Source organism: Cheilinus undulatus, linkage group 2 (genome assembly GCF_018320785.1).
Source record: "Cheilinus undulatus linkage group 2, ASM1832078v1, whole genome shotgun sequence".
Classification (NCBI taxonomy): domain Eukaryota; kingdom Metazoa; phylum Chordata; class Actinopteri; order Labriformes; family Labridae; genus Cheilinus; species Cheilinus undulatus.
The window spans coordinates 53,830,321-53,845,638 of NC_054866.1; the positions used below are offsets into that span (position 1 = coordinate 53,830,321).

General features: G+C 40.7%; 1 protein-coding gene across 2 annotated transcripts in view; it reads left to right on the forward strand.

Annotated features, from left to right (window-relative positions):
- Positions 1 to 15,318, forward strand: part of si:ch211-137a8.2 (uncharacterized protein LOC777613 homolog) — a 76,260-nt gene that overhangs the window by 46,465 nt on the left and 14,477 nt on the right. The window contains exons 5-10 of one of the 2 annotated variants that reach the window (XM_041796732.1): positions 3,367 to 3,501; positions 3,578 to 3,772; positions 5,953 to 6,082; positions 8,254 to 8,409; positions 10,442 to 10,551; positions 15,275 to 15,313. In XM_041796732.1, the coding sequence (XP_041652666.1) occupies positions 3,367 to 3,501; positions 3,578 to 3,772; positions 5,953 to 6,082; positions 8,254 to 8,409; positions 10,442 to 10,551; positions 15,275 to 15,313 (765 nt within the window). The remainder of the gene's footprint in view (positions 1 to 3,366; positions 3,502 to 3,577; positions 3,773 to 5,952; positions 6,083 to 8,253; positions 8,410 to 10,441; positions 10,552 to 15,274; positions 15,314 to 15,318) is intronic. The other variant, XM_041796741.1, reaches the window with a different exon arrangement.

Consider the following 15,318-nt stretch of genomic DNA (forward strand, 5'->3'; position numbering starts at 1 on the left):
GACAAAATAGATCACAAGTGGCAGAAAAGTGGCAAAAAAAAAAATCAATTTTTGCTCTATTTTTTCATATTTTTGTCAGTCGAATTTCCCTGCAGGGATAAATAAAGTTATTGTATTGTATTGTAAAAAGGATTAAAGTTGCTAAAAGGTTGTAAAAAGAGGTTAAATGTGATGAAAAGATGGCAAAGCAATAGCAAAAGTAAGCGAAAAGTGGCAAAAAGGTAGCAAAAATGGGTTAAATGTGGCAAAAACTACCACAAAGGTGGCACAAATTGGTCAAGTAATAAAAATAAGCGCCAAAACGGTTTAAGATGTCAAAATAAGCGGCAAGAAAGAGTAGAAAAAAAATGTTAACTTAAAAGTAGCATGAATTAATCATTTCAACAACATTTTCAACCCAATAATAGCTTGCCACACTTTTCAGCTCTAAATGAGGTAACTGTTAGCCAGGATGCTAGCACCAATGCTACTGATCCAACACACATACACTGATATCATCAATAAATCCCAACTTGGGAGGGCCCATCCTCTGGCGTTTTTTCAGGGGTTCAGTCGGATCTGTGGGCAGGCCTGGTTACAGTACTTGCCATAAAGTTGTAGCTATAACATATTGTACAAATTCCCATAGCACACCTAGACCTGCCTTAAGGCACACTAGTGTGCCCTGGCACACCATTTGAGAACCACTGCTTTAAATGATTCATTGTCAAAGCTGATGGTCAATACTCCAAACGGCAATCCTAGACCAGGGAATGAGGGATCATTACCTCTGCAGCCTAGCGCTAGTTCATGCAGGAAACGGTAGTCAAATGTCCTGCTGTGATCAGTTGACTGCCAGCTGATCATAATTATCACCTCTAAGCCAATCACAGCTCTTTCTCTCAACACAGCTGTGTATTCAAATATGACATTCTTCTTACTAATCCCTGCTTGCATTAATGCTGATGCACCACTCTGCTGCTGCTGGCAAAGCTTCAGCTCCTCCACCCCAGCCTCCTCCTTTATGACTAAAAGCTTGTTGCACCCTCATTCAGATTCAAGCTGCAATGGATTAATTGCTTCTGAAATCATATCGTTGTTTTTCAAATGTATTTATCCATATGGGGGTTTCTAGCCATGCAAAGTCAAAGCATGCTAATGACTAACCCAGGGAGCTCCTTTAGAGCAGAACCCTCTCCGCCAAGTACAACTGTAGATCCGTTTAGCAATAAAGTGAACGACGAGTGTTGAACTGAATGAACTGAGCTAAACTGGCACTGAACTTTTTGCACTTATTTAACTACAAAAAATCAGGCCGCCAAGATTAATAACATTAATTGCAGTTAACTAAGATCCACAATTAGTGAATTTTTAACCATGTTTAATCTCATGCTTTATCATATCTTCCTGACACTTTGGTTAATCCATGTCAGCATCTCCCTGCAGCAATCTCGCCCTAAGTCAGGGGTCATCAACTACATCTGTACCAGGACCAGCTTATATGCAGGCACTGTGAGGGCCAGCGCATTAATGAACTAAATAAAAGACACATTTTTGTCTAAAATGTGTTTTCTGTAAAATGTACCGTTTATAGTCTTTCGCAGTGAACTCTGTGCCAATTCACACAGTTAAATTCCTATACTGCAACAGGCCACATGGAGGCGATTGAGATATTTAAGCCAAGTATTTCTGGGGCTGGCATAATATGCTGCATCCTCATAGGTAAAAAAAAAAAAATTTTATTTGAATTCTCAAGCAGTGAAAAATAAACTCTCAACCCCCCATACAGCTACATTTATGCAGGAATCTGATGCTTTAATGAAGAATGGACTTCTGAGTAAGTGTCGTGCATCTTATTTTCTAATCAATTTGTAAAACTGAGCAAAAATTAAACCAATCTCTTATTAAAAACATGATTCAATCTCACTTATTGGAGTTACTTAAATGTCTGTAGGGATCTTAAAAGAAAAGTAAGAAAAGATACCCTAAGTACAGCAATAGATTTTTTTCCTCAGCACTTTTTCTGAAATAAGTCGAGCTTTGGAGGGCCAGATGGGAAGCTGTTGGGGGCCTGATATGGCCCCCAGGCCTCCAGTTGATGATCAGTGCCATAAGTAGAGATTTCTACATAGACAAACTCTACCCAAAAACATGTCTTGATTCGCCCGTTTTCGTGTTTCTCACTGGCGAATCCATCTTGCAAAGCTCCCGTCTGTGCCGTTTGGGCCCGGTTAGAAAGTGACAGGACCAATCAGCGATCAGGGGCAGTACTTTCGGGCGCGGCAGAGTCGTGACATAAGCAAGCAGCAACAAGAGGCCGGTGCAATTATGGTGGAAGACATTAGCGTGGATGCTGCTAAAGCGCCAGTTTTATCAGACCTTGACGACATTACTTCATTAGAAGAAGAACAAAGAACAGCGGTGAGTTGTTTTCTTTTCAAAAACGACAAAAGTGGTGTACTGACATGTCTACAGTCGCCATGATTGGATATGCAGTTCTCTATGGAGTTTACTCCTTCGGTACGGGCGCAGCTCTGTAGCAGCTATGCCACATGTTTTGTTGCTCTGATTGGCCCGTAAAGATGTGACAGACAGAACATTCATCCAATCATCCTCTGAGTTTTTTTTTTTTTTTTCAAAGGCTCTTCCTTTTCCCAAACACTTTCTATGAGAGGTTTTCCAGATGGATGTGTGAAACAAATCCATCTGGCATGCCAGGTTAGTTATGAGCTGTTTACCAATATGACAATTCAAAGTGCAAAATTTAAAAAAAATCCTATTTCTTAAGCTGCTTATGTGTCCTGAAAGTGGTGAAATATTCAAGCAACATGTTTTTAAAATTTTATAAAGCTCAAGAGGAAATGGCAGCAGACAGGAATTAAAACATCCTTTGTCTAAAGACTGAGGAGTCACACAACACTCATGCATGCTCTGTTTCCACAAAGTGGTCCGGTTTGGTTCAGTCCAGTTCTGTCCTGGTCATCCTCATGTTTCCTGATGTCAATCCAGTCCCTCTCACTGTGACGAGATGTCTCTGTTTCGAGATCCAGATCATTTAGTGACGTCCTAAGTTTCCTCCATTCCCATTGATTCCTAATGACTGTCTTCCACATCCTGACTCCCAGTGGACATTCTGGAGCACGTGATTGCAAACAAACTATTAAGATCTTTGCTCTACCTATGAAAGCAGGCCTGTATCCAAACAGGAAGTCAGTTACTCTTAGTTTAAGACAGCAGAAAAACTCAAAATGACACAAAAACAAGCAGAAAATGGTGGACTTTTAAAATGAAGGGAAAAGAATGTAATTAATCACAGCCACAGAGATTCTGAGATTAGTCAACAATCTTTGTTGAAAATGTGACACAGATCTCTCTATTTTCTCCCAGGTGTTTGTCTCAGAGTGGGAGGAGTTTGAGGCAGAGAGGGAGGAGCTTGGTCTCTGGTTGGCTGACCTGGATGTCCGTCTGAGCGAGGTGGATCACCTGACAGGAAACACCTGTGAGAAGCTGCGACGACTCCAGGTAGATTTGTTTTCACGTTATTAAGAAGGGTCATCTCCACTCTCTCTGTGTTTCTCTGATGGTTGTGTGTTTTCAGTCGTTCCAGCAGTGTGTATGCATGAACTCGGCCCGCGTAAATGCCCTGCTGCAGCGTGGCGAGGTGTTGATCCAGCGGACTGAACCCACTGATGCTCAGTACGTAGAGAACCGACTGCTGGAGCTTTTGCGCAGCTGCAGCCTCGCCTACAACAACATCGCACGGACACACACTCGACTGCTGAGCATGAGACTGGTGAGCTACACACAGAGCTGTGGCAAAGCATTTGTCCCCCTCCTCAGTCCTTATTTTCTGCATATTATTCACACTTTAATGTTTCAGATCATTAACCCTAAGGCATCACTTTAATTGACTACCCTTTAAAGCCATTAAGGACAAAAATGTCCACTTCCAAAAAACTGCTATAAAAACTTAACAGATTGATCTATATAGCATAGGCCTATAATGGGGAAATGCCTGGTTTTAGTGATGAACATTAAAAATGACAAATTTTACTATTTTCCTCAATAATGAAACCCTAAAACTACAGAATGCATGATTATACCATGCAATGGCTTTGAGATCAAGAAATGTGGTTTGAATGGGAATCAATGGGATGTTTTTGTCCTTAATGACTCGAAAGGGTAGTAAATTTTAAATCGGATGCTACACAAAAACTAATCTTTCATCGAAGTCAATATTTTGGCTAATGTTTTACATACCCAGGACTAATTTAAAAAACACCCCCAACATTAGTTTTCTGGAAATAATAACTGTTTTGTGTTTTTCTTTTTCTTTACGAGAAAATATTATCATCCTGTAATCAAACTGGCATTTAAAAGGTTAAAATCCTGGAAGTTATTCATTATGTAATTGTTTTGGTCAGAACTGAAGTTGATCAAAAGATTTGACCCAAAAAAGCAGAAAAAATATTACTGTAAACTCTTTTTATTGCTGTTTTTGGAAGTGGACGTTTTTGTCCTTAATGACTCGAAAGCGTAGTAAGTTTTAAATTGGATGCTACACAAAAACTAAAAATGCATCAAAGTCAAAATTGTGGCTAATCATGGACTTATCCAAGCTGGATTTAGAAATAATGCCCCAGCCATCCAACATTTGGTTTGAGGAAGATATCACTTTTTTTTTTTTTTTGGCTTTTTTTCATTAAAAAACAACATTGACTTTAAGTAATCAAACTGGCAATTAAAGGGTTAAAATCCTCAAAATGATTGAATGTTTGGTAATTTGACATTTTTATTCTTAATGGCTTTTAAGGGTGGTAAATTTGTTTTACAGTGTTTCCCTGACCTATTACAGCAATTGAAATTTGAATTCGAAAATTTGCCTAGAAAGAAACTTTGTTACAAAATTTAGACCACATGCACTAACACAGCCAAAATGGTGAGCAGAGAAAGAGGAAGAATTTGTCCAAATGGACAAAAATGTCCTTAGTGATGCCTGAGGGTTAAACAAATGTTAATATTAGACAACGATAACCGGAGTCAATACAAAAGTCAGTTTTTAAATGATGATTTTATTTATCAAGAGAAGAAAGCCATCCAAACCTACCTGGTCCTATGAGAAAAAGCCATTGCAAGAGAAATGAAAGTGGCACTGAGATCTTTGACTTTCGTCTAGAATGTACCAAACAGAAACAGTCCTCTACATAGAAATCTGTCCACAGGCGGTTGTGGGAAAACAACAGTGGTTTCACATTTGCAATGCAAAGCACTCATGTAAACTGCAACTTTAAATAAGGATCATAATATTCTCTAAACACTAAGTGTTTCATCTAAGAATTTTACGTTCCAGTGACTTTCAAAATGTAATTAAAGGTCTCAGGTTATGCAAAAATAACTTTTTTATGCTTTTCTAAAAAAATACATGCCCCTGGCCTGTCCACAATCCCTTCAAGTACCAGAAAAATCCATTTCCTCCCCCCTCTCTTTCTCCAGCTTTCAGGAAATGTGTGCTGAAAAAAGCAGTTCTCAGATGTTCCCCTCATGATGTCATGTAGGGAGTAAGCCCTGCCCCCAGGATCAGTTGGCCCTCCCTGCTTCTAGGAAAGTTCCATCCTCCTCTTCTGATCCTGCTGAGAGGAGGCTCAGGAGAGCCACATCTATTTTCTGAGAGGGGTGTGGTCAGGGGCGGAGTCAGACGGCTCAGTTACATTTAAAGCCACAGACACAGAAACATCTTCATCTGAGCAGGGCTGAAACAGAGGGCTTTTTAGACATGCAGAAATCCAATACTGGAGTGTTTTTTCAGCACCAGACTTCACAGACATGTTTTGGGACCTCTGAGAAGAATATAAACTTGTCTTAAAGGGGTCAAATATGTGACTTTTAAGAATTACTGACATGAGACGCCATTTGTTTGACTGCTTTTTGCTTCTTCTTCTCCGTCTCCTAAGTCTGCTTCTCTGTTTCCTCCAGGTGTTTGAGGATGACTGGATTCTGTCTCAGGCCACAGACTCTGGTTGTCCTTCAGAGAGTCTATTAGAGGAAGAGGGAGCGCTTGATAAGACCAACCTGGACCTCCCTGCATACTCCAACCATCAGAAAGGTGAACCAACACTAAGGTTTAGTGCCGTGATTCCCAGCCTTTTTTTCCTTGGAGCCCCCCCATGTAGCTGAGCCCCCTACCACCCATAAAAAAAAAGTATACATCTATGTCAAAACTCAACACTTTTCACATTATTTTTTATTTCTCCTTAATGTAAGCTGGGGGACCCACTCAGACCAAGGTTCCCTGCACATTTACAGAAGCAAAATGAGTAAAAGCATTTTACCAAAGTAAAATAATACCTGTACAAATGACATAGAGGCTCCTTAAAGTACATTCATATTTGTAAAGTGTGCCCATCTTGGTGCTATGACATTTTAAAACAGGCACAGTCACTTTCTTTGAGTAGTTCAGACTCCAGCTCTTTAAAAACACCATTAGAAACAAGAGATAGAAGCTAATGACTGGAAATGATTCCACATAAGAGGTGCAGCAACACTAAAAACAGACTTTTCCCAGTCAGTCCTTAACCTCAGTGTTTTTAAAGGGATCCAGGTCTGAGATCTGGTTGCATGGGTCAGGTAAGGAGGGAAATCTGTAAATAAACAGAACACTGTGCTGCAAAGAGGGACAGCCGCCAGAGCTACAGGGACAATAAAATGTTTATTGATTTTATAAATCTATCATTGTCATTATAGTTGGGGTTTTTCTTTCAAAAAAACAACAAAAACTCTTTAAGTTCAATGTGAAAACAGATTTACAACAAAGTAATATCAATTAGTAGAGATATGTAATGCAAAAGAAGTGACTATATAAGTGAGCATATTTACCTCTGTGTTCATCACCTTTTCTTCTAACATGCTCTGTTAGTGCCAGGGGCCTGAAGGCAATAATGTTTGAAATACTGAAAGTGGAATTCTTTCACATTCTCACTCAATGTTCATCTGAAGTTGCTCAGTGGTTTCTGTTGTCATATTTTATGCTACATAATGCTACATAGACTTTCAATGGGATACACTTCTGGACTTTTTACAAGCCTAACTAGGCTCCGCCCTCTTTTACTGTGAAGCCATGCTGTTGTGCAGAGTGTGTCTTGGCATTACGTATTTCTTTGAAATAAGCAGGAACGTCATTGACAAAGAAGTCATCTGCATGGAAGCAGATATTGCTCCAAAGCCTGTATCCCTCAGTATTGATACTCCCTCAAAGATGTGCAGGTGACCCATAGCATGGGTACTAATACCCCCACACCATCACAGAGGCTGGCTTTTGAACCTTGTGTTGATAACAATCTGGATGGTCCTTCTCCTCTTTACCCCTGAGGTTTCAACAGCCCTCCTTTCCATAAACTGAAATGTGGACTCATCAGACCACAGCACACTTTTCCACTTAAGGTCAGTCCATCTTACATGGACTGTGATGTTTTTAATGCACCTTTGGCTTTTTGACAGAAAAAATATAAAAAAAAACATCTTCAATGTCAAAGTGAAAACAGATTTCTACAAAGTAATGTCAATTAGATAAAAATCTGTAATGTAAAATAAATGACTGCATAAATATTCATCCTCTTTAAAGTGAAACGGGGATCAGCTGAGTGCAGTGACTGTGTCTCAGTGATTGTAGTATAAAGACACCTATCTGGAAGGTCCAGTCACTGGTTCATCAGTATTCCTGGCTACCATTACAACATGAAGTCAAAAGAATACCCCAAGCAACTCAGAGAAGAGGTTATTGAAAAGTCTAAGTCAGGGGATGAAGACAAAAACATTCCCAAGTCTCTGAACACCCCACAGAAGTTAAATCCATCATGAAGAAATGAAGGAATATGTCACATGTGTAAATCTGCCTAGATCAGACCTTCCTCACAAACTGAGTGAGCTGACATCTGAATACTGGAGGAACTATTCAAGAAGATTCTTCCGTCAGTGTGTTATCCTCCAATCTTTCTTTATTACATGTAGCATTGATATAATCGGAATCTGTTGCTTTGTCAGCCATTTCTGCACTGTCCTTTAAACACCATATCCTGAGACCTCCACCCAAGTCTCTGGCCATGAGGTCCATGTGTGAACAGGACAAAACATCTAGAAGATTTTAAGGGCAGTCTGCCTGAATTTCCTGCAGATTTCCGGGAGATCATGCTCCTTAAAAGCTTAAGACAAGACAAACAATCAAAGCAAATATCTAACTTCTCTTATTTTTCTGAATAAAATTCTTTCTCTGTCTCTCAGTTAACGCCAGAACAGATTTCCCATCAGGCCATCTCCGTCCTCCTCGATCCCCATCCTCGCCCACTCACGAGCACTTGGAGTGGGATCCCTCCGTCGATGTTGGCCGATCCGTCTCCCGTGATGATGCCGACTCCTCGTATTTCAGTGTCAGCACAGGTAGGACCTGACACAACAGCCTCCTTTTAAAGTTTACCAGGTCATCACACAGGCATGCAGAGAAACCAACATGTACAGTTGAAACCAGAAGTTTACATACACTATATAAAAAGGCACATAAACTTTTTTTGCTCACCGTCTAAGATTAAATCAGATTAAACTTTTCCTGTTTTTGGTCAATTAGGATTACCAAAATTATTTTTTTTATTTCTATTTGCTAAATGTCAGAATAATGAGAAAAGGATTTTTTTAGACAATTTTTATTACTTTCTTCATTGTCAGAAGTTTACATACACTAAGATTACTATGCCTTTAAACAATTTGGGAAAGCCCAGATGATGATGTCATGTCTTTGGAAGCCTCTGATAGGTTTATTGACAACATTTGAGTTAATTAGAGGCACTCCTGTGGATGTATTTTAAGGCACACCTGAAACACACTGCTTCTTTGTGTAACATCATGGGAAAATCAAAAGAAATCAGCCAAGATATCAGGAAGAGAATTGTGGACTTGCACAAGTCTGGTTCATCCTTGGGTGCAATTTCCAGATGACTGAAGGTGCCACGTTCATCTGTTCAAACAATTATACACAAGTATAAACACCATGGGAATGTCCAGCCATCATACCGCTCAGGAAGGAGACGAGTTCTGTGTCCCAGAGATGAACGTGCTTTGGTCTGAAAAGTGCATCTCAACCCAAGAACAAAAGCAAAAGACCTTGTGAAGATGCTGGCTGAAGCTGGTAAGAGTGTGTCATTATCAACAGTCAAACGAGTCCTGTACCGACATGGGCTGAAAGGCCACTCTCCCAGGAAGAAGCCATTACTCCAAAAGAAACATAAAAAAGCCAGATTACAGTTTGTAAATGCACACAGGGACAGAGACCTTAATTTTTGGAGACATGTTCTGTGGTCTGACGAAACTAAAATTGAACTTTTTGGCCATAATGACCATCGTTACATTTGGAGTAAAAAGGGGGAAGCTTGCAAGCCCGAGAACACCATCCCAACTATGAAACATGGGGGTGGCAGCATCATGTTGTGGGGTTGTTTTGCTGCAGGAGGGACTGGTGCACTTCACAAAATAGATGGCATCATGAGGAAAGAACATTATGTGGAAATACTGAAGCAACACCTCAAGACATCAGCCAGGAAGTTAAAGCTTGGGCGCAAATGGGTTTTCCAAATGGACAATGACCCTAAGCATACAGCCAAACTTGTTACAAAGTGGCTTAAGGATAACAAAGTCAGTGTTTTGGAGTGGCCATCACAAAGCCCTGATCTCAATCCCACTGAAAATTTACGGGCAGAGCTGAAAAGGCATATGCGAGCAAGGCGGCCTACAAACTTGGCTCAGTTACACCATTTCTGCCAGGAGGAATGGGCCAAAATTCCTGCAAACTATTGTGAGAAGCTTGTGGAAGCATATCCAAAACGTTTGACCCAAGTCATACAGTTTAAAGGCAATGCTACCAAATACTAATGAAATGTATTTAAACTTCTGACCCTCAAGAAAATAATAAAAAATTGTCTAAAAAATGATCTCTCTCATTATTCTGGCATTTAGCAAATAGAAATCATTTTGGTAATCCTAATTGACCAGAAACAGGAAAAGTTTAATCTGATTTAATGTTAGATGGTGAGAAAAAAAAGTTTATGTGCCTTTTTATATAGTGTATGTAAACTTCTGGTTTCAACTGTATATAGTGTCTGATCATTTCTACAGTCAGCTGATTGTTGCATCCCTAATAATTCATAAGAAAGGATGAACATTAGGCCCAGTGGCATTGACCTTTGACCTGGGAGCTCTGATTTCTTGTCAGTTCATCCTTGACTTGTAGTAGAAAGTTGACAAAGTCTGAAGAAAATCCTTTTTAAGTGTTCTTGAGATTTTACTCCAAAAGATGGGGATGAACACAGGAAGCAGCGATTTGACCTTGAGGGGAATTCCTCCAGGTTTCTGGGATATCAAGGTCGCATGAACAGCCTCAGTTTAATGTAATAGTTACCTGAGCTTTTGTGTGTATGTGTAGGTCTGTGTCACAGAGATGGTCTGAAGAGACGCAGCTACCTCAGCTCCCTCGGCTCCCTCGGCTCACAGTCTGATATCAATAATGATCTCAACAACCAGGAGGCAGATTTGGTGAGTTTTATCTGAGGATCAGGGGATAAATTTAGTCAGTGACAGGCTCTAACTGTTGTTCCTAGAGTGGGACAGCATCACAGAAAAAATCCCATCCTAAAATGTTCAGTTCACAGTTTACAGACTGGGTTTGACTTTTGCTCTGGGAGCAGACGGTTAAGGAAAGGTGCACGACGTTAAAATGGGAGGATGATGTCTAAGGTAGACCTCCGGACATGTTATTTAGTCTGTCAAATATAGTTTTCATTTAGACCATCTTGTAATGTCTACATTACAATTACTATTTTGTTTTGTTGCAGCAAATGTTAAAGCATCTTCACACACTGGCAGTGGTGCTGCTGGTGGAGGGGGACAAATATTTTAAGGCAATTATTTTAAAAGCTGCACTCAGTACATGGCACTGTCTTAATGACGGGGGGATCTTGATTGAGAAATTATTGCAAAAAAGTGAGGAAAAAATTCATGTTTAGTATTTTCATTGTTATTTTTTTAATGTACAGTATTTAAGTGCTAATTATAGGTAAAGTTATATTAAAAAAATATAATGCATAAACATCAAAGTTGTTGCTGATTATCAACATACTGATAGCTGTGATAATCACCATCAGGGAGATTATGATAAATGATTAATGTCATAGTTCCAGACAGAAATGAATAAAATGCTCTAAGTGAATCATGTTCTACTTTTAACATTTCTACTTTTACTCTATTTCATGTCTTTTTGTGACTCTGTTTGGGGGTTTTGGTTGTACTGACTCTTCAGTAAATGAATTTACTGTATATTAGACATTAAACCTCTAGATGATGTTTTGGAGGAGAAAAGCCACATAGATGGCATCCATCCATCCATCCATCTATCAGTCCATCCCTCTGTCTGTCCATCGGCTCATCCATCCATCCATCCATCCATCTGTCCATCCATCCATCCATCCATCCATCCATCCATCCATCCATCCATCCAGCTGTCCGTTCATCCATCCATCCATCAGTCCATCCATCCATCTATCCATCAGTCCATCCATCCATCCCTCTGTCTGTCTTTCCGTCTGTCCATCTGTTCATCCATCCATCCATCAATCCATCCATCCCTGTCTGTCCATCCGTTCATCCGTTCATCCATCCATCCATCCATCCATCCATCCATCCCTCTGTCTGTCCATCCGTTCATCCATCCATCCATCCATCCATCTATCCATCAGTCCATCCATCCATCCATCCATCCATCCATCATCCATCCCTCTGTCTGTCCATCCGCTCATCCATCCATCCATCCATCCATCTATCCATCCATCCATCCATCCATCCATCCATCCATCCGTCTGTCCGTCTGTCCGTCTGTCCGTCCGTCCATCCATCCATCCATCTTCTCCGGGGTCCAGTCATGGTGGTAGTAGTTTAAGCAAGTCAACCCAGACATCTCTCTCCCCTGCAAAATTCTCCAACTTCTCCTGGGGGATTCTGAGGCATTAGAAGCAGGAAAGGCCAGTACTCAAAATGTCCTTTTACCGTTTATTAAGGCATAACAGGCCACACCGGATGCGTTTCGACATGTAGGTCTTCTTCAGCGTGTGTAGACAATGTACTGTTAGTGTTACTTCCTGTATATAAGGTGCCCTTCCGCTCTTTGTCTACAACGCTGAAGAAGACCTACGTGTCGAAACACATCCGGTGTGGCCTGTTATGCCTTAATAAACGGTAAAAGGACATTTTGAGTGCTGACCTTTCCTGCTTCTAGTTAACTTTTGTGGTCGTGCTCTACTTTTCTGTTGAAAGTTAGGAGGGTGCTGCTTGTTTTGCTTTTTCGTGGATTCTGAGGCGTTACCAGACCAGACAAGATATATTATCCCTCCAGCGAGTTCCAGGCCTACCCTAGGGTCTCCTTTTAGTTGGATGTGATCTCATTCTTACGGTCATTACCCAGAGTTCATGACGATAGGTGAGGGTTGGGATGATGGGGACAGTTTTTCCTTCTGCTTCAGCTCCCTCACCACCACGACGGTGCGGTACAACATCTGCAATACCACAGATGCCACATCAATCTGCCTGTTGATCTACCTTTCTACCTGCACTAATGAACATGACCCCGAGGTACTTTAACTCCTTCACTTGGGGCAGAGACACTCTCCCCACCTGGAGGGAAAAACCCACCGTTTTCCAGCAGAGAACCCCGGACTTGGAGGTGCGGACCCTAGATGCCATCTCAGGCCTAAATTTAGACGAGACCATGTGTTTATTTTCTTGATCTGCGATTTTACTCTCCGTCTCTGTTGTTCTCTGACCCAGACGCCACAAAGCTCATACACTGTGTGCTTGCGTCAGTCTCACATAAACACTCTTTCACTGATATTGTGATTCACCAGCTGTCTAAAAATGCTCTCCTCATCTTTGTGAGCTGTTTACAGCAGTTCACTTCTACTTATTTATAGAAGACGCCCACATGATGTGGCTCGTCTATATGTTGTCAAAGACATGGCTTTCCTTTTTTAGCTCTTATTTAGTTGAGACAGGAGTGGAGAAATGTGTCAGCAGCTTCACAATGGAGGAAGAGGAAAACTAAGGTGCAGAAGTAGAGAGATGAAATGGGAAAGATGGTGAGGGTTGATGAGCCGAGGACAGAAATTAAAATTTTGAAGTAGTGTGAGCTTGCTCCGGTGCCTGCCTGCAGCTCAGCCTCTTCTATGTGTGTTTCTGTTTCACACACTCACACTGTTGCACTGTGGCTGAACCCTAAAGCTCAACAGGAGAGGAGACGAACACAGAGACACATGTACAACTGAATTAGCATCTGATTACAGCCGCAGCATCCAAACAAAGGCATCAAAGTCTGTGTATGTGCACTCCTGGATTTCCTCTTTTTGTAATCGTACTCATGATTGGACGGATGCGGGCGAGATGCCAGCACGTCCTCCCTGCAGACTCGGCTCGCCGCTCTGCGCCCAGAGACTGAACGGGGCTGTACTTCATTAAATCTGCGACCGGGTGACCTCGTCTCCGGGTGCTTGTGCGCTGCATGAATTCTGAATGCTGCTGAAAAAGGCGTCTTCAACATTCAGCATTCTGCTTTTAAACTGCGACTGTTCCAACCTTTTCATTTTAGCATAACCCAACCATTCTTTAAAAATATAACACAGGACTTTATTCATGTACCACCTCTTAATAGCATGTTGCAGCACATGCATAGAGAAATGCCCCTTTTATGCCCATGTAAGGTCATGAGGCTGCAGGATAGGGCTGAACAATGTGGGAAAATAATATAATTGTGATTTTTTTTTACCCAATATTGCAATTGCAATGTAATGTGTGATTATTTCTTAAGCTCCTCATCTCATGCATTTTACAATAAAAACAAGCAATAATTCTTCTCTACTATAACCAACACAATATTACATCAAACAAGGGCAGAACAATGTTTAAAAATTTTTAATTGATTTTAATAAATTTTTAATTCTGACACTGCTGCAGGACAGTGTGCAAACACAGAAAGAACAAAGGAGTGAGAAGAAAAGAAGCAAGAATGTGTGTGACATTTGAACTAAAATAAACTGTAAAAACAATCCAAATACCCTGAAACACTTTGATGGTTCTACAGGGATGTAGTTCTGCTCCAAATGACACCAAAAGAGGAAGATGGAGTTCTATCTTTGGCACCAGCAGTGGATGTTGAAAAAGTGTTTGCCTCCTGATTTCTCATTTTTGCATAATTTGTCACACTTAAATATTTCAGATCATCAAACAAATTCTAACATTATACAAAGATAACCTTAGAAAGTACAAAAATCAGTTTTTATTTGTTGATTTTATTTATTAAGGGAAAAAAACATCCACACCTACCTGGCCTTATGTGAAAAAGTCATGGCTACCACTTGTTAAATCATGGATTAAACACTATTTTCTTGAAATAGAACCTGTCTGACAAAGTGAAGTAGGCTAAGGGTGTACTCACACTAGGCCATCCGCACCGTGCCTGGGCCTGTTTCAGCCTAAAGTCTGGTACGTTTGGCCAGTGTGAGCGCAATCGTTCCGTGCTTCGGTGCGGCATGGATGGACGAGGTGGGCCTAAGCACGGCACGCATGCAAATGGAGGAGCACAAGCGCACGTCTTTAGGATAAAATCACAGGTGTTTTCATCAGAAAGCTCAAGAATGGAGGAGGGATTTGGAGTATGATTTGTTCACTTATTCCAAACCTGATTCTTTAAAATGATAGAAAGCAGAAATAAATGCAGAGCGCCACACCAGTGGTGCCTCAACAGCTGACAGAAGTCCTAAGGTTTTCAGGATGATCTGCATGTTGGGATCTAACAGCTGAATTTGTCTCTTCAGTTTTAACTTCGGTGTTTCCTGCAGTGATTTATTCATGTGACGTCAGAATGAGCAGTGAGAACACATGGATAAATTCACCATTCAACCATGAGGGGGTGGGAGGTGACATTTATATCCTGGTGATTTTACGTCATGTCCTGCCTCCTGACACAAACCCCCTCCTAATCGCCTGCTGTGAGCTCTAAAAAAGGGATGCAGCAAATATGGATCTTGATGGCACAATTATAGTCTGAGAAATAATCTTAGTTACATGGATATCATGATTATTTCTGAATTCTGACATTTAAAATGATCAAACGTTCAATCAAAACACACATTTGCTAATGATGCCTTTTTGAAACAGAAATAAGATGATCAAGATCCAAAATCAAACAACATCAAGTCTGTCTCTATCATTTTAGGTCCAGACATGGACCTTCAGAGTCCCTGGTATCAGCTTTGTAAG